Consider the following 27,267-nt stretch of genomic DNA (forward strand, 5'->3'; position numbering starts at 1 on the left):
TGCTGAGACGTTTATTTTATTGAACGTCTTTATGATGTGCTCCAATTTATATTAAATTCCTTCTGTGATGTATGCTTACGTGATTTGCTCTGTTGTTGATAAAAAATTACCAAAAAATTCAACTTCTAAAAAAACTTTCAGTCACCCCTTGTAAATAGCATTCACCCTCTGGGAAATTTCTCTAATAACAAACTCAAAATAGATAGTTTATTGGCTGCCTTTTGATATGGACACTTAGTACATTGCTCCTGATCAAACGGCTGCTGTTGCCTGAGACAGATAAGAAATGTTCTAGGACTCAGGGCAGCTTGCGGGTGGAGATAATGAAGACAGGGCCTCCTCCTCAACCAAACCCTTGACTGACAGTTAAATTGATGCATATTTTGAAGAAGGACACCTGCTGCAGACTTTCAAGGAAAAGACATCCCCTTAATAAGGTAATATGTTTTGTATGTTATCTGAAATCAATAATCTATAGTTAGGGTTATACACACTGTAAAAAATGCCTCAATATTTGTTTGTGCTTCACTAAAATAAAAGGCATTGTGTTCTTGACATAAATCATCATTTTTTCCCTCTACTTTGCTGAGATTTACACAGAATGTATGACTGTTGCTGAGCTTACACGGGCCTGCACTGGAATGCTCATTATTCCACTCCACTGTACACATAAAATACATTCGGGTTAACGTTCCTCTGTAGCAGATATTTTTGGTGCACTGTCACACAGAATACACACATAGTTGACGTTGGACTGTGCTCGCTGGATGTTGTGTGGAATGATGCCAGTCAGAAGTAATTGGTTAGTAGGTCACCTTATATTTTATACTCATACCTTTTCAAATCTGCTGAGGGATGTGGCTTCATGGATTTTGAGCTGTTGTATTTGTAGGCAGCAGGCTAAGGGGGCCTGAGTAACATATTTTTTACAAGCTCAAATGTTGCACATTAGCAAAAGCACAGCCCGAACACCAAATATACTGTACATCAAGTATACGAGAAATTAAAAAAAAATTCTCTTTGAAAGCAAACTACATCATGAAATGTTAGGTTTTGTACAACCCCAATTCCAATGAAGCTGGGATGTTGTGTAAATGTAAATAAAACAGAATACAATGATTTGCAAATCTTCTACAACCTAGATTCAATTGATATCACCACAAAGACAAGCTATTTAATGTTCAAACTGATGATTTTATTGTTTTTGTGCAAATATTTGCTCATTTTGAAATGGATGCCTGCAACATGTTTCAGAAAAGCTGGGACAGTGGTATGTTTACCACTGTGTTACATCACCTTTCCTTCTAACAACACTCAATAAGAGTTTGGGATCTGAGGACACTAATTGTTGAAGCTTTGTAGGTGGAATTCTTCCCATTCTTGCTTGATGTACCACTTCAGTTGTTCAACAGTTCGGGGTCTCCGTTGTCGTATGTTTGCACTTCATAATGCGCCACACATTTTCTTTTTTTACACTTATCGTTTTTATTTTCATTATAACATAACAAATCACATTTAAAAGAACAATATCACAACAAAACAAAGTGGCATAGAAATCTTAGATAGATCGTAGATTTCTTCTCCGAAGTTTGAATTCTGTCCATTTTTTCCACAGCTCTTCAAATTTTGGTAGCGTAGTCTTACAATATGTGTAAGTCTTTCCATATTATAAATGTCATCCACTATTTCTCTCCAATTGTCTGAGGTGGGAAGCGGTGGCCTTGTACACTTTCGTGTAATTGCTTTTTTTTATGGCCGCCAAAGAATCTTCACCAAGTATCGGTCTTTAATTGGGATTGCAATGTCTGTTAAATAACTAAATACAATACTGTACATGTTTTGGGTAGCTTCATCCAAGTATGTCTTTAATTCTTTCCAAACATATTCCAGTAACTTGTCAACATAATACAATGCCAAAATATATGTGTGTGATTAACATCCTGCTCTCCACACAATCTCCAGCAAGGTTGATGTGCCGACAGTGAACTCTTCATCGTGGGAGTAATGAAAAAACGTACAATATTTTTCCAACAGAACATTGTCCACATTTTAGAACTCGATGTGTCCTGTGCATTTCATCACTTATTTCCATCTTTAGTTCTTTATTCCATTTATCTCTATGTATAATGTTGAAGTTTTACTGTTACCTACAAAGCCTTGATACAATTTTGAAATTAGTTTTCCACACATATTCTTGTATGCGTACTTAATACTTCTGTAATTGTAGTTATTTCCCCTGGTGAGACTGGTCTTATTTCCTTGTGATAATAGTCCCAAATTCTGAAGATACATATAAAAATCTTGTTTGTCCAAGTCAATTCTCTTATGCAGAGTCTGAAAGGTCTTAATTTCACCTCTTTTCAAAGCGCATATTAAACAAATATGAGACTGCTTTTTTGCATTTAAGCAATATCTCTAAAATCAGAAAGGTCTTGTCTCAGAGTGATGCTGAAAAAACTAATTCATGCATTATTTCCTCTAGGCTGGACTATTGTAATTCATTATTATCAGGTTGTCCTAAAAGTTCCCTAAAAAGCCTTCAGTTAATTCAAAATGCTGCAGCTAGAGTACTGACGGGGACTAGAAGGAGAGAGCATATCTCACCTATATTGGCCTCTCTTCATTGGCTTCCTGTTAATTCTAGAATAGAATTTAAAATTCTTCTTCTTACTTATAAGGTTTTGAATAATCAGGTCCCATCTTATCTTAGGGACCTCGTTAGTACCATATCACCCCAATAGAGCGCTTCGCTCTCAGACTGCAGGCTTACTTGTAGTTCCTAGGGTTTGTAAGAGTAGAATGGGAGGCAGAGCCTTCAGCTTTCAGGCTCCTCTCCTGTGGAACCAGCTCCCAATTCAGATCAGGGAGACAGACACCCTCTCTACTTTAAGATTAGGCTTAAAACTTTCCTTTTTGCTAAAGCTTATAGTTAGGGCTGGATCAGGTGACCCTGAACCATCCCTTAGTTATGCTGCTATAGACGTAGACTGCTGGGGGGTTCCCATGATGCACTGTTTCTTTCTCTTTTTGCTCTGTATGCACCACTCTGCATTTAATCATAGTGATCGATCTCTGCTCCCCTCCACAGCATGTCTTTTTCCTGGTTCTCTCCCTCAGCCCCAACCAGTCCCAGCAGAAGACTGCCCCTCCCTGAGCCTGGTTCTGCTGGAGGTTTTCTTCCTGTTAAAAGGGAGTTTTTCCTTCCACTGTAGCCAAGTGCTTGCTCACAGGGGGTCGTTTTGACCGTTGGGGTTTACTAATATTGTATGGCCTTGCCTTACAATATAAAGCGCCTTGGGGCAACTGTTTGTTGTGATTTGGCGCTATATAAAAAAAATTGATTGATTGATTGATTGATCTTTTGATTAATTTACTAAACATAGCAGTCCTCTGTTTGACCACTCTTAATGCAACACTTTGGTTTTGCTCCCATTTTGTATGAGATGAACTCAAAGATCTAAAACTTTTTCCACATACACCATATCACCATTTCCCTCAAATATGTTCACAAACCAGTCTACATCTGTGATTACTGAGCACTTCTCACTTTGCTGAGATAATCCATCCCACCTCACAGGTGTGCCATACCAAGATGCTGATTAGACACCCTGATTAGTGCACAGGTGTGCCTTAGACTGCCCACAATAAAGGGCCACTCTGAAAGGTGCAGTTTTGTTTTATTGGGGGGATACCGTCCAGTATCTGTGTGACCACCATTTGCCTCATGCAGTGCAAAAACATCTCCTTCGCATAGAGTTGATCAGGTTGTCAACTGTGGCCTGTGGAATGTTGGTCCACTCCTCTTCAATGGCTGTGCAAAGTTGCTGGATATTGGCAGGAACTGGTACACGCTGTCGTATACGCCGGTCCAGAGCATCCCAAACATACTCAATGGATGACATGTCCGGTGAGTATGTTTGAGTGAGTAAGAACTGGGACATTTTCAGCTTCCAAGAATGTGTACAGATCCTTGCAACATGGGGCCGTGCATTATCCTGCTGCAACATGAGGTGATGTTCTTGGATGTATGGCACAACAATGGGCCTCAGGATCTCGTCACGGTATCTCTGTGCATTCAAAATGCCATCAATAAAATGCACCTGTGTTCTTCGTCCATAACAGACGCCTGCCCATACCATAACCCCACCGCCACCATGGGCCACTCGATCCACAACATTGACATCAGAAAAACCGCTCACCCACACGACGCCACACACGCTGTCTGCCATCTGCCCTGGACAGTGTTCAGAGTTCTTTTTTTTTTAAGGTTTTATACCATTCTACGTGAAATCCATTAGTCCCGGAGTCTTATTAGGGTTCATTCTTTTAACGCATCTTCTAATTCTTTCTCTCGTAATCTCAGAACAATTTAGTATTTTGTGAATTCCTATACTGGAAGCTCTAATGAATTTAGAACTGTTTTAATTGTCTCTAGGTTTGTTTATGTAGATTTGTATAGTATCTTCAAATGCCCTCTCAATCTCTTCTGGTTTAAACTTTAATGATTTGATATAGGGTCTCTAATTTTTAAAATTGTATTGAGCTGTTGTTTGTTTCTTAATTGCCTCACCAGTGATTAGTGCTTGCGGGCCTCCTTCATAGTAAGTCTGTTTTAGAAATCTAATTTTTTTTTTTCCATTGTTAGTATATTATCTATCTTAGTTCTTACTTCCTTGATTTTAACAATGTATTTGTGTCGTTAGTCTTCTTATGCAGTTCTTTGAGTTTTTGTAGCTCCTTTGCAGTTTCCTGATACTCCACTCAACAACAATATAAACGCAACACTTTTGGTTTTGCTCCCATTTTGTATGAGATGAACTCAAAGATCTAAAACTTTTCCACATATACAATATCACCATTCATTGTTCACAAAACCAGTCTAATCTGTGATAGTGAGCACATCTCCTTTGCTGAGATAATCCATCCCACCTCACAGGTTGGCCATATCAAGATGCTGATTAGACACCATGATTAGTGCACAGGTGTGCCTTAGGACTGCCCACAATAAAAGGCCACTCTGAAAGGTGCAGTTTTATCATGCAGCACAATGCCACAGATGTCGCAAGATTTGAGGGAGCGTGCAATTGGCATGCTGACAGCAGGAATGTCAACCAGAGCTGTTGCTCGTGTATTGAATGTTCATTTCTCTACCATAGCCGTCTCCAAAGGCGTTTCAGAGAATTTGGCTGTACATCCAACCGCCCCACAACCGCAGACCACGTGTAACCCCACCAGCCCAGGACCTCCACATCCAGCATGTTCACCTCCAAGATCGTCTGAGACCAGCCACTCGGACAGCTGCTGGAACAATCGGTTTGCATAACCAAAGAATTTCTGCACAAACTGTCAGAAACTGTCTCAGGGAAGCTCATCTGCATGCTCGTCATCCTCATTGGGTCTCGACCTGACTCCAGTTCGTCGTCGTAACCGATTTTGAGTGGGCAAATGCTCACATTCACTGCCGTTTGGCACGTTGGAGAGGTGTTCTCTCACGGATGATGCGAAGGAGATGTGTTGCACTGCATGAGGCAAATGGTGGTCACACCAGATACTGACTGGTTTCCCCCCCCCCAGTAAAACAAAACTGCACCTTTCAGAGTGGCCTTTTATTGTGGGCAGTCTAAGGCACACCTGTGCACTAATCATGGTGTCTAATCAGCATCTTGATATGGCACACCTGTGAGGTGGATGGATTATCTCAGCAAAGGAGAAGTGCTCACTATCACAGATTTAGACTGGTTTGTGAACAATATTTGAGGGAAATGGTGATATTGTGTATGTGGAAAAAGTTTTAGATCTTTGAGTTAATCTCATGCAAAATGGGAGCAAAACCAAAAGTGTTGCGTTTATATTTTTGTTGAGTATATATGAAGCTATTGATATTAGTTTACCCCGTGTTACTGCCTTCATAGCATCTCACAATATGGTGGGCTCTATTCCTCCCTGGTCATTTTTGTTTCTATATATTTCAATGTCTTTTCTTATTTTTTCCACTAATTTTTTTTTTATCATTTAGCAATCCAATGTTCAATCTCCAGTTTGTAATGTTGGTTCTCCTATTTAAGTTTACGGTCAGGTATAGTGAACAATGGTCAGACAGGTCAGCTGTGCCTATCTTGCATTCTACTATTCTGAATCTATCTTCATTATTCATTAAGAAATAGTCTATTCTCGTGTAGATTGAATGTGGGGCTGAATAAAATGTGTAGTCCTTTTTCAACAGATGGGACTCTCTCCAGACATCCATTATTCCCAATTCTTTCAAAGTTGTATTTATGTAGTGGGCTATATTGGTTTTACTGCCTCTTGTCTTGCTAGTAGTGCCCAAAGAGTGGTTCAAAACTGTCAGAGTTGTTCAGAGTTGGACCTGAAAAGAACAACTCGGTTAACACAGAAAATAATCACGCAGGAGAAACTGAATTTCTTTTCCTGATCGGGAGAGAGCAAACGAGCGTGACCCCTCGCCACCGACCGTCTCATCAGCTCTGAAGGGCCCCGCCCACCTGCCTCTCATATTTATTGAAATAAAGTTACATACAACCCCTGGCAATAATTATGGAATCACCGGCCTCAGAGGATGTTCATTCAGTTGTTTAATTTTGTAGAAAAAAAGCAGATCACAGACATGACACAAAACTAAAGTCATTTCAAATGGCAACTTTCTGGCTTTAAGAAACACTATAAGAAATCAGGAAAAAAATTGTGGCAGTCAGTAACGGTTACTTTTTTAGACCAAGCAGAGGGAAAAAATATGGACTCACTCAATTCTGAGGAATAAATTATGGAATCACCCTGTAAATTCTCATCCCCAAAACTAACACCTGCATCAAATCAGATCTGCTCGTTAGTCTGCATCTAAAAAGGAGTGATCACACCTTGGAGAGCTGTTGCACCAAGTGGACTGACATGAATCATGGCTCCAACACGAGAGATGTCAATTGAAACAAAGGAGAGGATTATCAAACTCTTAAAAGAGGGTAAATCATCACGCAATGTTGCAAAAGATGTTGGTTGTTCACAGTCAGCTGTGTCTAAACTCTGGACCAAATACAAACAACATGGGAAGGTTGTTAAAGGCAAACATACTGGTAGACCAAGGAAGACATCAAAGCGTCAAGACAGAAAACTTAAAGCAATATGTCTCAAAAATTGAAAATGCACAACAAAACAAATGAGGAATGAATGGGAGGAAACTGGAGTCAACGTCTGTGACCGAACTGTAAAGCTTCAGTCCCACCGCGTGAAGAAGGAGCCACGCACCCTGTTTTTTCTTTCGTGAGCTATCGTGGCATTATAGTGGCTCAGAGTGGCTCTTAGAGGCATTATCTTCAGTTAACGAGGCTCCTCTCTGAGCGTGGCGCTAATTTCAAGATGTTCAAAATTTAGCAACAACAGCGTCGCACAGTTTGTGTTCGAGTTACTACGATGGCTTAGAGGCATTTGCGTGGTGCTTACGAGTTTGCAAAAAGTCCATTATCCGTGCGCCTGGCACCTTTGCAGGACCTGAGAGGCTATTTTTGGAGCGGCTCCTCCTCTTGTGCACACAATTGCACCTGCTCTGTGCGCTGGACTCTATATATTTTGTAGTGGATTAATCATTTTCTGACAAACCTTGGATGTTGAAAACACTTCTAATCACTTCTGGCATCACAGAGGACTGTTTCATCTAGACACTTTTTTTCCTCTCTTTCCTGCTCCATGTGGAATGTATTTTGAGCAGCTTAAGGTAATTATTTTTTTATGTTTTTTATAGCTTGATAAAACAGTTCCTCGCTATAAAGGTATGTCTGTATGTTGATGTCTGTTGTATGTAAAAGTATGTTGATTTAATATCTTGTTAATGGATCAGTGTGTGCGCGCACTGAGGCAAGACCTGAGAGGCTATTTTTGGAGCGGGTCTCCTCTTTGCACACCAATTTCCACCTGCTCTGTGCGCTGAACTCTAAAATAATTATTTTGTAGCGGATTAATCATTTTCTGTCAAACCTTTGATGCCGAAAATACCTGTAATCCTTCTGGAATTAATGTATCACATGAGCTCCGCTGTGTGTGCGCACTGAGGCAGTAGTGACTCCTCATCACGCTTCAAACAAGCATTTAGGCAGAACGCCAGCTCACAAAAGAGTGATATTTCAGTCAATATTGGACGAACACAAAGTTACAATTTGGGTGACTGCGTGAAAGTGTATGTGTGTTTAAAGCCATGGAAGATAATAACTCCAGTGGAACAGCTAAGAGCAGGAGCTGTGCGGCAACACAGGTGGAGAGCGCACAAAAGAGCAATTTTGAAGACACAACACAAAGTTAAAAGTTGTATCATGGTGACTTGTAAGCTGCGGAAGAAATAAAGAAATATATATATTGAAAATGATCCACAGGTGTATATAATAAAACGGCCACCTCATTCTATATGTAGAACGGCACCGCACGCAAAAGAGCGCTTTTGCAGAAATAAACAGACGAACACAATGTCAAAAGTGGAATCACGTTGTAAAAATGATTGTGCTTAAAGCCAGGGAAAAAATAAAGCCAGCAAGATGGAACGGAAGCCAGAAAGAGCAGAGAGGCGGCTGTCCATGAAAGCACAACAGCAGCGCACGCGCAAAAGAGTGATTTTGCAGAAATAAACGGACAAACATAAAGTATTGTGTGTTTAAAGCTGCAAAAAAAAAAAAAAAAAAAAAGCCAGAGAGCCGCGGAGCCAGCGAGGAGCACAGAGGCGGCTCTCCAGGAACCCATATGGTTCGGGTCTAGCTGGTCTGGTGCATTACAGGTGGACTGCGGCCTGGCGCACAGCGCACAACTGCGGAACTGTGATGGAGTGTCTATTTTTGGACTGCGTAAAAAAAAAAAAAAAAAAGAAGGGACATCTTTAAATGATGCTGTGAATCTATGAATTGAAAACCCACACTTTGAAAGGACCAGGTGTGGGAGGGCTGGAGGTTTGGATCAAACTCATGCCTAAACATGCGCCAACATGGCGTTATCATGGCGCTATCATGGCGCTATCATGGCACTACGTGGCTTAGTGTGGCTGATGCGAGCCATTCCAGGCTGTAATGACAGGTCGGTCGTGGCTCACTAGAGGCTGCTACGCGGCACATGCGGGGTACAGAGAGGCACATAGTGGCACCTTCATAGTGGATACGTGTTAAGATGAAAACGTGGGTCATTCTTCAAATAATCACCCCAGACCCATGCATGGCTCCTTCTTCAGCCTTCATTATTCGGTGGGACCGAGGCATAAGAAACCGCCTAAAGGAAATGGGATTTACATACAGAAAAGCTAAACGAAAGCAATCATTAACACCTAAACAGAAAAAAACAAGGTTACAATGGGCTAAGGAAAAGCAGTCGTGGACTGTGGATGACTGGATGAAAGTCATATTCAGTGATGAATCTCGAATCTGCATTGGGCAAGGTGATGATGCTGGAACTTTTGTTTGGTGCCGTTCCAGTGAGATTTATAAAGATGACTGCCTGAAGAGAACATGTAAATTTCCACAGTCATTGATGATATGGGGCTGCATGTCAGGTAAGGCACTGGGGAGATGGCTGTCATTACATCATCAATAAATGCACAAGTTTACGTTGATATTTTGGACACTTTTCTTATCCCATCAATTGAAAGGATGTTTGGGGATGATGAAATCATTTTTCAAGATGATAATGCATCTTGCCATACAGCAAAAACTGTGAAAACATCCCTTGCAAAAAGACACATAGGGTCAATGTCATGGCCTGCAAATAGTCCGGATCTTAATCCAATTGAAAATCTTTGGTGGAAGTTGAAGAAAATGGTCCATGACAAGGCTCCAACCTGCAAAGCTGATCTGGCAACAGCAATCAGAGAAAGTTGGAGCCAGATTGATGAAGAGTACTGTTTGTCACTCATTAAGTCCATGCCTCAGAGACTGCAAGCTGTTATAAAAGCCAGAGGTGGTGCAACAAAATACTAGTGATGTGTTGGAGCGTTCTTTTGTTTTTCATGATTCCATAATTTTTTGTTGGGACATGCCTATCTCGGCTTTCAGTGCTTACCAGTCGAGTGAGTATAAGAGAAATTGTGGAGAGCTGGGCATGTCCCAACTTGTCCTCTAACACTCCGAAACGGAGGTGTTCCTTTGTCTCGCTTCATCAGCGAATCGGTCATGACGCGCGAAGCCTCCGCGTAGCTTTCCATGACAAAATCTCTTGTTAAAAGTGAAATCTGCCGGAAAATGGCTGATGTCCAGCTCTTGTGATAACCAGAGAAAGTGCACATGACGGTCCCGGCTCCACACAGCAATCTGTTTAGAAATGATGTGGTGTTTTCTGCCTCTCGATGGCGGTTCGAAGCGCGGTGCGCCGTGCGCCATTGTGGGCCGTCCTTAAAGCTGTAGTAACACTCCTTATTCTCTGTGAAGCCCGTAAAATTTTCACCGAAAGCCAGATAAATTTTTCGAGTGGTTTCCAGCTGCCTGTCTCTAACAGTTTCTGAAAAAATTCTGATGGAAAAAAAGCCCAAATCATTCCGCCATTTCCTCGCAATGAAACAACGACGAGAGGGGTGGAGCAGTGCTCACTCAAAGCCTGCCCACAGGCGAATGACGCAACCGACAGGCGTGGAAAAACTCACGCATGCGCACGAAGGTTCAAGCTTGGCTGATGTAAAAACATATGAATCAAATCCAGGGGCGTAGGTTTGCATATGGACCATAGGGACAAGTCACAACCAATATTTTGGGATGGCAAAATAGTCCCTACCAATATTTAGAATTTTTTTTATATAACAAAATCATTCACTATTTTTTTGCAAACTCGATACTATAATTTTAGTCGTCACGTTTTGTGTTTTCGACGTGCCAGAGTGACAGGGTTACCCATGTTGCAATTTCATTAGCTCACGTTCTTCTCACATGGACGTAAACAAAGCGCATCTCGTGGCAGGCAGTGCTTCATTTGTAAAGTGGGAGGTCCCGGAGCACAGAGGATGGGTGGCTTCGGTGCAGTGTTGCCAGATGTACGATAATTATCGTATTTGTACGATAGTCTTGCCCTCTGTACGATGTACGATCAATAAATGTACGATCAATAATGGGAAAAAATCCAATATGTACGATAATTTCAGTTGGTTGCCCAAACACGCATCTCTCTCTGACACCCAAGAATCATTTTGCAGGTGTTGCACTCAGGCGGCATCAAATGCTGGCTTTGGGCGACCGGGACAAAGTCATTTGAAAGCCCGCCCCCTCTCCATACAAAGTAATGAGTTCCCATCCAATCTCTGCAGGACAGGAAGATTCCCCAACCAACATCTTTTTTTTTTTCTTCGAAACTTTATTTCAACAAATGCAATAACAAACGAACAAAACACAAGAGCAAAGAGATATACAAGAAGAATAAAAAAAAGTTAAAGTTCCTTATGGAGGTGTCAACATTTTTTTCTGTGTTCAACAAAATCTGCACAAGTGTCCATGGCATCGGATGACGACAGCGACCTCGAGGTTGAATTCGACTCTTTCTAGTCTGGTAATTAACACGTTTGTGTCCCTTCACAGAAAAAAAAAAAAAAAAATCTTTCTAGTCTGGTAGTGCATTTGCTTGTGCATTTGCGTTCTTTTTGTGCCATAGTTTCCCCATTACTATAATTACTGTTTAAAAATGTGACATAAAATTCTTTGTAAATTAAAAAAAAACGCTAAAATAGCTACGTTGTATGCGTTTTGTTTGTGTACAATAATTTCTCCCAAAATACGATCATTTTGAGGTTTTGGTACGATAGTTTCATATTTCATATCTGGCAACACTGCTCCGGTGCAGAAAAACAAGAAGGGCGGGGGGGAGGGGTTGCGAACAATGCTGTGCGCCACACTTAAAATAAACTGCACACCCACACAAACACGCACACACACCTTCACAAATGACACTAACACCCTGCCTTTTCCTCAAAAATTACTACATTTATGTTTGCTGTCTGTACTTTTCTGTCACTTTTGCGCTCTTTTTCATACTTTTCCCTCGTTTCAAAAGTCACCGAACGCACTTTACCGTAATATATGCAACATATAGCATACTGTTGGAAAGCACGGGTTCTTGGCTTGCTGTCAGTGTTGAAATTTTTCAGAGTGAGGGCTTACATGAGAACTTACGGTAATGAGAATCAGCGGCGCACTAGTGTGAAACTTCCGTGTTTTTCCTCTGCGTTATGACATCACAGGCTTACGTTTACCGTAATACACCCTATATATCATTGTAAAGCCCTTTTTTTTGTTGGCATATTAGGTTGCCAGATACCTACAACTGCATTATTGATGAAGAGAATAGTTTATACATCTTGGTTGCAAAAACTTTTTTTTTTTGTTAGCTCCACAAGTATTTTTTTTGTTGTCTTGTTCTCTCAGGTGTAGGCCTATAGAATAGATTCGTGATTTCGGGTTTGTTATTTAAGCTATTTCTTTGTCTGCCCACACACTTAATAATGTAAATAAAGTGTTAAATTATTCAGCATTATGTTGTCATATGTTATGTATTATGCTGTACTTGTGCATCTAATGGTATGAGTGGGTTAGGGGGTGGTGGTGGTGGTGGGCAGGGGGGTGGTATTGTCCCTACCAAAGCTGAGACCAAACCTACGCCCTTGATCAAATCCATATAGTTTTTGAAAAAAATAAAAATGTACGATACTTTTCTAACAGACCTCGTATATGACTGCTTTAACAATAAGTGATTAAAAGAGTAATAGTACATGAACTCTCACACATGCATATATGGATATATGAAAATAGACAACAGAATCAAAGACAAGATCAAAGACAGTACATCAAAGTAAAGACATTAATATTTGATAATCATATTGCTAATATATAGAAAACCCTGTCAAAAACAATATTTAAATCACCTCCACTAATTAATATCCCATCTGACTCCTGAGTAATGATATCAAATTCTAATTTATAAAAATATTTCTTTGACTCTGGGGGGGGGGGCATATATGTTAAATAATGTAACCAGTTCTTCCTCTAACTTCCCTTTAATCATAAAATATCTGCCTTCCTTATCTTTTACTTCTTTTATACGTACATTCAAATTTGATATTATTAGAGATTAAGATTGCGACGTGTGTTTCTTGCAAGTAGATTACTTCAGCTTTTTCTTTTTTTAAACTTACTGAGAGCCTTTTTTCTTTTTATTGGATTATTCAGTCCATTTATGTTAAGTGATGTTATATTCAAAGGATTAAGTTGCATCTTTAACAAAAAAAGATTCTTATTTGTCAAAATGCCACGAAGAACACATTTAACAATAAGAACTATAACCTGAAAAGAACAGTTGTGAACCTGTATCCGGTAAATCCGAGGACCTTTAACTGGTCCCAATGTCCTGTTGGTGGTGGAGGGGTAAAGCCTCCTGGAGTAGGAGAGCCCCTCTGTAGTGGTGGAGATGGACTCACGAATGAGTCTCCCCTTCATTCTACACTAGTCCAACAGTTTTCGATTGTCTCGCCAAAATTGTGCTTTAAAGACGGGAATTTAGCTAGGGAGGTAGGTTGTAGCTTATCCAAAATATCTATCCAGTATAAATAAAAAAATAGGTTTAATTGTTTTTCCATATGACAATTTGTATGGGGTTAACGATTATCAAGTAAAGACAACAAAACAAAACACAAATCAACATTGATATATAATAATAATAATAATGTTTACTTGCAAACTTAAAACTCTACTTATAATGTAACCTTGTATTAAAAATATATTTTTGTATTTTAGTCAGTGATACCTGTGCTGACAATGTCTGCTTACAACTACCTCCCTTTATTTGTTTCGCCTCTTCTTCGAAACTCCTGAAGCCTCACTTTTGCTCTTTGACTGGCTCCTCTCCTCGCAGATGACTCCTGGTTCCTCTCCCATGGAAACACTTCTTTGATCCTGTTGTTGAATGCCTCCTCTTGTTCTTCTTCCATCTCCACGTCAAGTCCTCTCTCCCGCATCTCTTTTGCTGCCTCCTGTGAGCTGCCATAAGTTTTTGGCCCGTCTTGCCAATGGATTCTGATTCTTGTCAATGGTGTTTGGAATTTAATACTGTGTGTCTTCAGTACCTTTTTGATGCCACTGTATGCGTTACGTTTTTTAACTACCTCGCTGGGGTAGTCGTGGTCAAAAAACAGTGTTTTATCATTCACTTGTATTCGTTTCTTCCATGCTTTCTTAAGAAGGGACTCTTTAGTATCAAATTCCAAAAAGTACACAATGATCGACGGAGGCATTGCTCCAGGTCCAGGGCGTCCAGCTATTGCCCTGTGTGCTCGTTGAATTGAGAGACGGGTCTCAGCTGGTAGCTCCAATTCCCTCCGCAGCATGTTCTCCACGTAGCGGGGGACTAAGTCCCCCTCCGTTCCCTCCGATACCCCGAAGATTCGGATATTATTTCTCCTTGATCTTCCTTCCAAGTCAGTTAACTTCTCTTTCATATCCCGTTGCACTTCCAAAGCAGAGAGGAGGGCTTGTTTTGACAATACTCAATTCTTCCAGTTCTTCTATTCACTTTTGCACCTCTTCCAAAGCTTGTTTCTGCTCTGAAAGTTTTTTCATGTTTTTCAACAACGTCTGGTCAACCTGTTCTTTAAACGTACTGAATTCCTGCTTTAAGTCTGACTTAACTTCGTTTTTGAGCATCACAAAGTCACTTTTCATTTTTTGTTTAAGCTCTCGTATTTCTTTTGTTATGCTATACAGCCCGTCCTGCCACGTAATAGCTGTTAGTTTAGCTCCCTTAGCATTAGCCATTAGCTTATCCTCTCGAGTGGTACCTTCTTCCCCATTTCTGAATCGTTTTTGGCTTTGTTCTGAGGTCTCTGTTTTTGTTGTCTTCCTCTTTTTTGTTCCCCGCTCATCCCCACTTGTCCTTCAATGTTGAATTTCGAGTTGTCTCAGTTTTGGGGATGAGTTTGTGATTTCCTGGCGAGAGCTCTGAGTTACATGTCCATTTTGCTTGCCGCCAACCGGAAACCACCGCGCCACACATTTTCAATGGACGACAGGTCTGGACTACAGGCAAGCCAGTCTAGTACCTGCACTCTTTTACTATGAAACCACACTGTTGTAACACGCGCAGAATGTGATTTGGCATTGTCTTGCTGAAATAAGCAGGGACGTCCCTGAAAAAGATGTTGCTTGGATGGCAGCATGTGTCGCTCCAAAACCTGGATGTACCTTTCAGCATTGATGGTGCCATCACAGATGTGTAAATTGTGTAACTTTGCGCTGGTAACAATCTGAATGGTGTTTTCCCTCTTTTGTCCGGAGGACACGACATCCATGATTTCCAAAAACAATTTGAAATGTGGACTCATCAGACCACAGCACACTTTTCCACTTTGCGTCTGTCCATTTCAAATGAGCTCGGGCCCAGAGAAGGCAGCTGTGTTTCTGGATGTTGTTGATGTATGGCTTTCACTTTGCATGTTAGAGTTTTAACTTGCACTTGTAGATGTAGCGACAAACTGTGTTAAGTGACAATGGTTTTCTGAAGTGTTCCTGAGCCCACGCGGTAAGATCCTTTACACAATGATGTTGGTTTTTAATGCAGTGCTGCCTGAGGGATCGAAGGTCACAGGCATTCAATGTTGGTTTTCGGCCTTGCTGCTTACGTGTAGAAAGTTCTACAGATTCTCTGAATCTTCTGATTATATCATCATCATCATCATCATCATCTATTTTATTTGAGCAGAGGATAAGAAATGCAGAAAAACAGAAAAACTGAAAAACAATTTAACAATAAATTAAACAATAAATTAAATTTACTATTAACTCAGGTCATTATTTCCGCTCAAAAAGGAGTGGGAAGAAGAAAACGTACTTAATCCCACCCCTTTATTCAAATTTAACATAAAAGTACATAGCTGCTTCCCGTCAATTAGATTTTAATAAAAAATTAAGAAAATAATACATTTAAATACTTGTAATTTCCCACAATAGATACCAACAGCGGCAAGAAAACAATACCATTATGATAAACAAGCAACGATGCACATACCAACAATGGTAAGATATCAACAATATCAATTACGGTAAGGAAACAAACATATGATGCACATACCAACAATGGTAAGAAAACAACAGTACCATTTACGGTAAGGAAACAAACATATAAAACACATACCAACAATGATAAGAGAGCAACAATACCAATTACGGTAAAGAACCAAACATATGAAGGGAATAAACATATAATGCACAAACTAACAATTGTGATACAGAGCCATGAGCCATGAATGTAAAATGGCTTTTATTGTTGAGTCTCAATCATTCTGTACCGATCCCAGACCCTCTTTTTATAATGTGACTTGAATTCATGAATATTTTGGCATTGCTTGAGTTTGACATCCAAACCATTCCATAACTTAGCTCCACATACAGACACACAAAAAATTTTCCGGGTGGTTCTAACTTTAAATAATGTGAATTTAGCAAAGCTCTAAGATTGTGAACACACTCACTGAATGAAAAGAACTTTTGGATGTTACTTGGCAGTGACTTATTAAATACCTTGAATAGAATCTGTAATGTATAATATTTTACAAGGTCATGAAATTTAAGTAATTTTGATTGCATAAAAAGATTATTGCTATGTTCTAAAAATCCAGCTTTATGTATGATCCTTATTGATCATTTTTGTAATATAAATAATGGTTGTATTGAACATTGATAATTATTACCCCACACTTCAACACAATATGTTAAGTATGGGAGAACTAAGGAGCAATATAATGTACGGAGTGTGTTATGATCAAGAAATTGCTTTACCTTATTCATAATAGAGAGGCTTTTTGAAATTTTCATTTTTATGTGTTTGATGTGGGCTTTCCATGTTAATTTACTGTCTATTATTACTCCTAAAAATTTGTTTTCAGCTAAATTTTCGATTTGGACACCGGCTATGCTTATTTGTAAATTAGATTTAATCTTAGAATTACCAAATATCATTGCTTTTGTTTTATTTAAATTTAGTGATAATTTGTTACTGTCCATCCATTTTTTATTTTGCTTAGTTCGTCATTTACAGTATTTATAAGTTCATTATAATTGTCACTACTATAGAATATATTTGTATCATCAGCAAATAATATTAGTTTCAGTGATCTGGATGCATTAAAAATGTCATTAATGTACATATTAAATAATTTGGGACCCAACACTGCCCCCTGGGGGACACCACAAGCAACGCCAAGATATTCGGATTTGTAGTTTCTCATTTTCACATATTGGACCCTATCTGTAAGATTTTTTATCCAGTTTCCTGCTACTCCTCTGATACCATAATTCTCTAATTTATTGATTAAAATTGAATGGTTAATTGTATCAAAGGCTTTTTTAAGATCAATGAATATTCCAGCAGTATATCTTTTTCTGTCCAGTGCATTAGTGATTTCTTCTATTGCCTCAATAATAGCCATTGAAGTGGTTCTTTTCTTTCTAAAGCCATATTGACCTTCATTTATTAACTAATATTTTTCTATGAATTTTTCCAAACGAGAGTCAAACAATTTTTCTAAGATTTTTGAAAATTGTGGAAGTAAAGAAATTGGTCTATAATTGGTAAAAATATGTTTATTGTCATTTTTGTAAAGTGGTATAACTTTTGCAATTTTCATTTTTTTCGGAAAACATCCAGTTTGGAATGACAAATTACAGACATAGGTCAGAGGTTTTGAAATGTTATTTATGATTTTTTTTTTTACTAATACCATGTCTATATCGTGACAGTCTGTAGATAGTTTGTTTCTGCATTTGTTAACAATGTCTTTTATTTCCTGTTCATTTGTTGCTGAAAGAAAAATTGAATTTATATTTCTATTTATGGTTTCATTAGACTGCTGAATTGGGATTTCAGCAGCCAAGTCGGGGCCAACATGTACAAAAAATTTATTGAAACCATTTACTATGTTGTTCATGTTGTAATTATGAAGAAAATTTTATCAATAAAATAGTCTGGATATCTTATATTGGAGGATCCTGGTTTAATTAAGTTATTCAAAATGTTCCAAGTTTCTTTAATGTTGTTTTTTTTTTTTTTTTTGTAAGATTTCATTATAGTACAACTTTTTACTTATTTGGATGACTTCTGTTAATTTGTTTTTATATACTTTATATCTTATTTCAGCTTCTTTTGTTTTTGAATTAATACATTTTTTATAAAGGCTGTTTTTCTTTTTGCAGGCTTTTAATATTCCTTTGGTTAGCCAAGGACGTTTATTATATTTTTTAGTTTTATGGTATTCTTTAAGAGGACAATGTTTGTTATACAATGTGCAGAAAATTTCTATGAAATTGCTATATGCATTTTCATATTCGTAAAGATATTATCGATTATTGTGGCACTGTGAGATGTTATCCTGCTTGGTTTTATAATTGCTGGATAAAGGGACATACTATACATTGTGTCAGAAAAAGCATCTATTGATTTCTGTTTTTCAGGATTCAAAAGATCTATGTTAAAATCCCCACAGACAAATATGTTTTTAGTACTTATTTCCGAAAACATTTTTTCCATTTGTTCATTAAAAATGTCAATACTTGAACCAGGTGACCGATATACACAACTTACAATAATGTTTTTTTCTTTTTGTTGTATATTTCGACTGTCAGACATTCCATTACTCCATCTATTGTTAATGACATACTTTCTACAACCGTAAACTGAATTGTTTTGTGAATATATATATAATGCAACGCCACCTCCTGTTTTGTTTTTCCTGTTTACATAATGCAACTCATAATCATCTAAATCAAAATCAATGCCTTTTTCCTTTTGTAACCAGGATTCTGATATGGCAGCAATACTAAATGGATATGAACTGTTGCAAATATTCCTTAATAGAGTTAAAATTAGTGTACAAACTTTGGCTGTTGAAATGTATGATTGATAATTTGTCGTCCGAAGTCATGACATTTGTATACTGGTCTTGTGTACAGTAATCACAGTTCATATTTATTGAAACAAGAAGGTTGTTGACCGGGTCAGTTTCATTTTCCTGGTCTTGTGTGTTGTGCTCGGTATATTTAAATATTTCCAGTTCCTTTTGTTTAAATTCTAAGATTCTCTGTAGCAGATCTGTATCTTTGTTGTTCCTTGGTGTGGATGTGTTTGTTGTAATGTTCATAGTGGTGTATAGAGTCTCACGTTGTTACCTTTATCTTTCAGTTGTATTTGTCAAGCTCTTCTATATTTCTCACCACCATAACTTTTGCTTCTTCTGGTGTACCATTCAGTTTGATGAGAATCTTACAATTTGTTACCCACGTTTGCTGGATTCTTTGCTGTTTCTTCAGGTATCTTGCTTTCTTGGCTATGTCAGCATTCTTTTTGGTCAAGTGATCGTTCATGAATACATTTGTTCCTTTCAGTTTGAATCTTTGCTTCAAAAGTGCCCTTTTGTTTCTACACAAAACAAAATATCTTGGTTGAGATATTGGTTGAGATTGTCTTATCGAATAATATTTTTAAATACTCGGACAAATATTATCTACAGTTACAGGGGACTGCTATGGGGAGTGCTTTTGCTCCATCATACGCCTGTTTATTGATGGTTTTTTGGGAAGAGAAACATATCTTTAATATTGAAAATAACCGTTTTCACTCAAAAATATCATTATGGTGTAGATATATTGATCCTCTTAATTTGGAGGGGCACACATGATGAGTTACATCAATTTTTGAATTATATTAATTTTAGCACAGATTATTTACCTTTTACTATGAATTATAATCCTCATTCCATTGACTTTTTAGATCTTACTATTTATAAGGATTCTAATAATTTTTTGCAATCAGCTATTTACCGTAAACCTCTTAGTAGAAACACTTTATTAAGAGCAGATAGTAATCATCCGCCCCATTTAGTTCGTAACATACCAATGGGTCAGTTTTTGCGAGTCAGAAGAAACTGTAGTACTATCACTGATTTTATGTCAAAAGCAGCTCATCTAGCAACTCTGTTTGGACAGCGTGGTTATAATAAAATTGATATTGGTAATGCATGGGATAGAGCTCTAAATACTGATTGTGCCTCTTTACTTAAGAAAAAATCTAAATCTTCTTCAACATCTAAATTGTTTTTTTTTTCTACCTGCTATGCTCCATTGGCGGTAAGAATAAAAAACATAATTTATAAACATTGGCACATTCTTAAGAGTGATCCCACACTTAAAGACATCTGTGCTGAACCGCCTAAATTTATATTGAGGCGTGCCCATAATATTCGTGATAGAATTGTTCATTCAGATATGACTATTCCCGTCTCAACTGCCTGGCCTTCCAGCCCACCAAAAGGTTTCTTTAGATGTGGCAATTGTGCACATTGTCCTAATTCCACTAATGCTTCGTCTTTCTCTCATCCTCGTACTGGTAAGCAATATTCTATTTCTTCATTTATCAACTGCAATACTAGACATGCAGTATATCTCTTAAAATGCCCTTGTGGATTGGCATATATTGGCCAAACAAAACATCAACTTAAATTATGGATAGCTGAACATAAAACAGCAATCCGTACTCAGAATCTAACTTATGCCATGGCAAGGCATTATAAACAGGCCAGTCATGGCTCCCCAGCATTGTTAAAATTTTGGGGGATTGAGAGAATTACAGTTCCACCCAGAGGAGGTGATATAATTAAAAACCTTTATGTAGAGAAGCATTTTGGATTTATACTTTAGGCACCTTGGAACCTTTTGGTTTGAATGAAGAACTAAAATTTACTTGTTTTCTTTAATATTAATAATTGTTTTTTTATTCTGGTTTTTGTCATGTTTGTTTTGGGACAGTGTGTCTCTAATCATGAATTGACTACTAATTGAGTGAGTGCTGTGTTTGACGGATGGTCATGCCCTTTTGAAGCATTAGGACACCTGGTTCTTATTAGTATTTAAGCTGTACCATCCTTGTCTTTGCAGGACTCTGATGAAGATGTGACTTTCACGTCGAAACGTTAGTCTCTTTTGTATACTTTTTTTGTATGTTTTTAGCACCTTATTAAATTTTTCAGCACCTACTTCTGTCTTGCACCAGCTATTTTTCTCTTTTATAAAATATCTTGGGTTTATATTGTCTGCAATGAAGTAGAAGTCAAATAAATGCAAGGAACAGTGGATTTTTAAAATTTATTTGCATTTTCGGATTGTTCCAGTTTTGTCTGATTTGGAGTTTTAATAAATATTATCAATATTGTATATAGCCATGCGACAGACTGCTGGGATAGGCTCCAGCTCAACCAGAAAGACTCAGGGGACAAATTAAAGTTTATCATTTTTATACAACAAGATAATGTGCAGAAAGTTAATAGTCTATAGTGTAATAGATCTGGTACTGGTCCCCATCATGGCAGAGAGTAGAACTGAGATAATTGTAAATTCTCCAATGGAAATGGCAGGGACGGAGCCTACCCCCAGGCAGAGGACAGAGACCAACTGGTGGCAGTTTGGGTGGAGGAGGGTGTGTCTTGTCTGTGATCTGTAAGCAGAGAGAGGTGAGTGAGATAACTGATGTTAAGGAATGTGGTTGAGAGCTGATGACTAATAGGAAACACCTGCTTTGCTTAGCGTTTAAAGCTGACCTTAACCGATTCTGAGTGAGTACTTAAAGATCTGAATGTGCTGGTAGAATGTACACTACACTGGATTTCCCCCATGACCCTTAATTGGAATAAGCAGGCTGTAGAAAATGAAGAATATTGTACATATGAAATACATTATAGTGTCAATAATTATTTCTAAAGGTAATTTTAAAACATAATGTGTACTTGGGAGAGGTGATGGTCTAGTGGTTAAGGCGTTGGGCTAGAGACCAGAAGATCCTCAGTTCAAGCTCGGTTCCCAGCCTGACTGGAAAATCACTAAGGACCCTTGGGTAAGGTCTTTAATCCCCTATTGCTCCTGGTGTGTAGTGAGCGCCTTGTATGGCAGCACCCCCACATCGGGGTAAATGTGAGCCATTATTTGTAAAGCGCTTTGAGCGTCTGATGCAGATGGAAAAGCACTATATAAATGCAGTCCATTTACCATTTACTTGATGTATGATGTTGCTTTTGGCCAGTTGTCCTTGCTTGTGTGCAACATTTGTGATTGTGAAAAGAACCATGTTGTTCGTGGGTCTATAGGGCTCTTGTTTTTGAGCTGTTTTTCCTCTCCACAGAGGGGTCATGAAGTCATGAAGCTGAAAACAGAAGAGAAAATGGCCTCATGGTCCTTATTCCTGTTTGTTGTAGATTTGGGATGGGAGGTACCAACACAACCTCTGACACATCTGTAAAGCAACACTTTTAATGTTAAACTATTCTCATCTGTGCGTGCCACATTCTTTAGTGTATAAACAGAATGTTTGGGGATGCAATAATGAAAAATACACATTTTAAATGACATTTCATACTCACTTTGCAAACAGTGTCATGGAGGAGAAGGAGCAGCCCAAAGGAGAGCCTCATTTTGTGGGAAAGAAGGATGAACTAATCGATGCGAAGCATTCTGTCAGAACACTGGAGGGACGGGATGTCCTGATTGTCTATCATCAAGGAGTCTTCTATGCTATAGACTGTTACTGTTACCGTGAGTACTTTTCTTACCATGGGTGGAGGCAGGTTTTTGTGTTTTTTATTATAAGGGTGGGTTTTCAATTCACAGCATCCATTCAAGATGTCACATTTTTAAATGCAGTCCAAAAAAGACACTGCACTGAGTGAGTGTGCACTCCCGTGCCAGGGGATTAAATTCTGATGGGGATAACTACTTTGGCACAACACTGGCTGGTGTGCGCCAGGCTGCTGTTCACCTGTGTTCCAGAGTCAAATGCAGCAGTTCTGTGTGTTCACCCAGCTCTCTGTGACCACAAAAACAAAAAAGACACCACAATGAGGTGCGCTTTAATTATATACACCCGCTGCGCAACTGTATGGCATTTCTGGATGTTGTTGTTGTATGGCTTTCGCTTTGCATGGTAGAGTTTTAACTTGCACTTGTAGATGTAGCGACAAAGTGTGTTAACTGACAATGGTTTTCTGAAGTGTTCCTGAACCTTCACAGTAAGATCCTTTACACAATGATGTTGTTTTTTAATGCAGTGCCGCCTGAGGGATCGAAGGTCACAGGCATTCAATGTTGGTTTTCGGCCTTGCCGCTTACGTGTAGAAAGTTCTCCAGATTCTCTGAATCTTCTGATTATATTATGGACTGTAGATGATGGAATCCCTAAATTCCTTGCAGTTGAACATTGAGAAACGTTGTTCTTAAACTGTTGGACTATTTTTTCACGCCGCTGTTAACAAAGTGGTGATCCTCGCCCCATCTTTGCTTGTGAATGGCTGAGCCTTTTGGGGATGCTCCTTTTATACCCAATCATGAAACTCGCCTGTTTCCAATTAACCTGTTCCCCTGTAGAATGTTCCAAACAGGTGTTCTTTGAGCATTGTTGCCCATGTCCCAGCTTTTTTGAAACGTGTTTTAGGCATCCATTTCAAAATGTGCAAATATTTGCACAAAAACAATAAAGTTTATCAGTTTGAACATTAAATATCTTGTCTTTGTGGTGTATTCAATTGAATATAGGTTGAAGAGGATTTCTAAATCATTATATTCTGTTTTTATTTACATTGTACACAACGTTCCAACTTCATTGGAATTGGGGTTGTATATGACACTGTAGTGCAACATGGCTCACCTTGGTGAATGCACGTGTGATCATCTGACGGCTTTGGTGCGTCCGCGAGCGCTGGCATCAACTGATTGCCTTGGTGAGTGCCCCTAGGCCGTGATCAGTGATTGTATGTCACGTCACGTGGCTGTCCGGTTGACTGGTGCTCTGACGCTATGACACGCTGGAGGGCTGGGTTTTATATGCCATGGTGTTCCACAGCACTCAGGTGTCCCAGTTGGACATTATAGCCGTCCAGATACATGCTGCGCTGGATAGCAATTGCACTGTAGCCACCTCAGCCGCTCCTGACAATGTTTGATCCTGGCGTGGGGGGGCATCACACTCACATGTTGCGGGGGGGGGGGGGGTGTTGTGACACACTCGCATGCCACATGTCCACATGTGTTGGGGGGCCCTGTATGACGTGTGTTGCATGGTAACGGCACACTCATGGGGCACTTAGAAAACGTGGGGCCGTTCCTACAGCCAGGTCGACAATGGTCAACTGCTCTCTACTCTCGTGCTGGTAGCACGAATGGCCCAGCTGTTTCTATGTGCCCCGCGAGTGCTGTTGGATGGTCCTGGGTGGTACCTGGACTTCAGCCGACTCCAGCTGGGAGTGGGTCAACTGGTCATTTGTCCGGCATTCAAAGACATTCGGCCGCTGGTGTGAAGGCTGTCTAAATTGCTCCATTTAGTCACGGTTCGACATGGACGATGATATCATCATGATATGTCCGACCTACGCACGGCATGCCCTACAAATGCTCTGAACACGATCAAATGGCAGTGTGAGCTTATCACGGCCACTGTTCGAATGGGTTTCCAGTGCATGTGAATATAGAGTGCATGTGCCATGCCCGAATGAATGTGGCGACTGCTGTACGAGGTGCTCGAGTGCGGCTCCGATTTTCCACGAGTGTCATTTGACTCCTCATTTTTGCGACATTCTGCTTCAATCGTGTTATGTGTGGAGGGGGTTAACCTTTCCCATGTGCTGATGTCCTCAACAGTGACACACCAGAAAGCTGGATGATGCTCAGGGAAGCATGCTACATGGCCAAAATATTGTTCTCTGGCATTCCCTCACAATGCAAATACAGTGCATTCTACATTTTGTGACATTACAGCCTTATTCCAAAATGGATGAAATTCATTTTCCTCAAAATTCTACACACAGTAACCCATAATGACTGTGTAAAAAGTTTGGGATTTTTGCAAATTTATTAAAAATAAAAAACTAAGAAATGACGTGTACATAAATATTCACAGCCTTTGCCATGAAGCTCATATTCAGCTTAGGCACATCCTGTTTCTACAGCTTAATTGGGGTCCACCTGGAGTAATTTCAGTTGATTGGACATTATTTGGAAAGACACACACACACACACCTGTCTACATATAAGGTCCCACAGTTGAAAGTGCATGTCAGAGCACAAACCAAGCATAATAAATTGTCTGCAGACCTCTGACACAGGATAGTGTCGAGGCACAAATCTGCTGCTTTGAAGGTCCCAATGAGCACAGTGGCCTCCATCATTCGTAAATGGAAGAAGTTCAGATCCACCTCGACTTTTCCTAGAGCTGGCTGTCTGTCTAAACTGAGTGATTGTGGGAGAAGGAGTGGCTTCCGTTTGGCCACTCTACCATACAGGCCTGATTGGTGGATTGCTGCAGAGCTGGTTGTCCTTCTGGAAGGTTCTCCTCTCTCCACACAGGAATGCTGGAGCTGTAACAGAGTGACCATCGGGTTCTTGGTCACCTCCCTGACTAAGTAAAAGGCACATGGCAGCCCACCTGGAGTTTGCCAAAAGGCACCTGAAGGACTCTCAGACCATGAGAAACAAAATTCTCTGGTTTGATTAGATAAAGAATGAACTCTTTGGCATGAATGGCAGGTGTCATGAATGGAGGAAACCAGGTACCATCCCTACAGTGAAGCAAGAGGTACCAAAACCTGCTTGGCCCACGGTCTATGATAAGATGCAGTAGCAAGAACTGAAAACTATGTTTGTACATAACGCTTGCCTTTTGCTTTGCCAGTCACATCTTCATGGCAGAAGGCCACAGAGAGGTTAATTGTTAATATGGATATAGTGCAGTACATGAAATCCAGGCTCTGTCTGTCAGATGGGACACGGCTGGGAACTACAGCCTGGATTTCAAATGTCTTTATTAAGCTGCTATCTACTTTGATGTGGAATCCCTTGGATATTTTAGTGCAAAACACCTTCAAAGTGCATGCAGCCAGCAAACACTTAGGGTGCTATAAATTATTTGCTTATTCTGCAATACACTGATCCTGTTCCCTTCTAATAGATGCTGGAGGAAATCTGCAGAATGGAGATATTGAGGTGAGGAATACACTTGACTATCATTTCAAATACAGCATTGGTTAAGCAAGAGCAAACTCTACTACTGGTTTTACAACTGTATGTCTTTGTGAGTAAAGATCTCGCTGGCTTCTATTGTTCAAACTGCAAATGAAATCCTCTGAGTGGAGGCACAGAAGGACGCTGTAATAAACCTGCATGCATTAATGCAATGCATGTGCCAAACATTTGTGAGGTTGTTTCCTGCCTTCACAGGAACTGGGTGGCAAGGTGTGCATAATTTGTCCAAAGCACAAGTACAAGATCTCTTTGGCTGAAGGGGAAGGCCTGTACAAGGCCAAAGTCCATGGGGAACTGTTGCCTGCTGCCAGATGGATGTCCAAAGGGGTGAAACAACGGGTCCACACCGTCTCTGAGACCAATGGGAACATCTATGTGAAACTGTCTGACAATCCGAGCAGTATCGAGTCGGACTTTTACCAAGGAGAGAAGGGCAAAGTGGAGAGGGAAAAAGCTGAGGCTGCTGAGAAGGCAAAATCTTGATAGGAACATAGATCTTCTGATCTGGGTTGTATGTGGATAGTGTGTGCTTGTTTCCTCTGATCTTGAATGAAGCGATATTATAGGTTTGGTGACACACACATACTGTAATCCTTCCTCAACTAATCATTCAGGCAGCCATGGACTACCTTTAACCCCCACCAACCTTAATGTGAAATGTGCAAACATGCCTATTCCAACAAAAAGGAGATTTATTATTATTATTGTTATTATTTTTTGTGTCAAACTATAATTTGAATATCTGTCTGTCTGTCTGTCTGTTCCCATAACTCCACCTCAGCCCTTTGGCTGATTTACACCAAACTTGTTATGTGGATGGCAGTCAAAAGTCCAGAGAGTTTGTTTTTGCAAACGTCAAGGTAATTGGTGTCAGAGGTCAAAATGTACATTTTTTTCATTCTAATGTCCACCAAATTTGGCACTCATAGGTGGTTTCTGGAATTGCCAAGGAAAGATCAAATTTACCAAAGGTCTATCACTGGGGTTAGTTCAATACAAATTATTTCAATGCCAAAAATCAGACTGCTGAAGCCCTTACTTTCTGCATGCCCATGGGTCCTGTTACCTAGTTTGATTAAAATAATTAATAAATTATGAAATTACAAACCTAATTTTATATTTACACAATTTTTACAACACATTTTTTTCGGTGGATGTGGGGGGAGGTGGGTAGGCATTCTGATTACTACATGACAGCACAAAGGCAGTT

The 27,267-nt window shown here is 39.5% G+C and overlaps 1 protein-coding gene across 3 annotated transcripts; it reads left to right on the top strand.

Annotated features, from left to right (window-relative positions):
* Positions 1-294: 294 nt before the first annotated feature.
* rfesd (Rieske (Fe-S) domain containing) lies at positions 295-26,749 on the top strand. 3 transcript variants are annotated; one of them, XM_034167111.1, is made up of 7 exons: positions 309-437; positions 20,934-20,967; positions 21,410-21,505; positions 22,171-22,257; positions 22,420-22,580; positions 25,984-26,018; positions 26,253-26,749. In XM_034167111.1, the coding sequence occupies exons 5-7, from the start codon at positions 22,424-22,426 to the stop codon at positions 26,538-26,540; spliced, it is 480 nt and encodes a 159-aa protein (XP_034023002.1). In that variant the 5' UTR covers positions 309-437; positions 20,934-20,967; positions 21,410-21,505; positions 22,171-22,257; positions 22,420-22,423; the 3' UTR covers positions 26,541-26,749. The 3 variants fall into 3 exon arrangements, with proteins under 3 accessions (XP_034023001.1, XP_034023002.1, XP_034023003.1); XM_034167110.1 differs by lacking the exons at positions 20,934-20,967; positions 21,410-21,505; positions 22,171-22,257 and having other exon boundaries at positions 295-437; XM_034167112.1 differs by lacking the exons at positions 309-437; positions 20,934-20,967; positions 21,410-21,505 and having other exon boundaries at positions 22,024-22,257.
* Positions 26,750-27,267: the final 518 nt, after the last annotated feature.

This window comes from Thalassophryne amazonica, chromosome 3 (genome assembly GCF_902500255.1).
Source record: "Thalassophryne amazonica chromosome 3, fThaAma1.1, whole genome shotgun sequence".
In the NCBI taxonomy this organism is placed as follows: Eukaryota; Metazoa; Chordata; class Actinopteri; order Batrachoidiformes; family Batrachoididae; genus Thalassophryne; species Thalassophryne amazonica.

Coding starts and splice junctions, on each gene's coding strand:
- rfesd (XM_034167110.1), top strand. CDS start 22,424: ATGGAGGAGAAGGAGCAGCCCAAAGGAGAGCCTCATTTTGTGGGAAAG. Junction 22,581..25,983: donor TATAGACTGTTACTGTTACC/GTGAGTACTTTT, acceptor CCCTTCTAATAG/ATGCTGGAGGAAATCTGCAG. Junction 26,019..26,252: donor TGCAGAATGGAGATATTGAG/GTGAGGAATACA, acceptor CTGCCTTCACAG/GAACTGGGTGGCAAGGTGTG.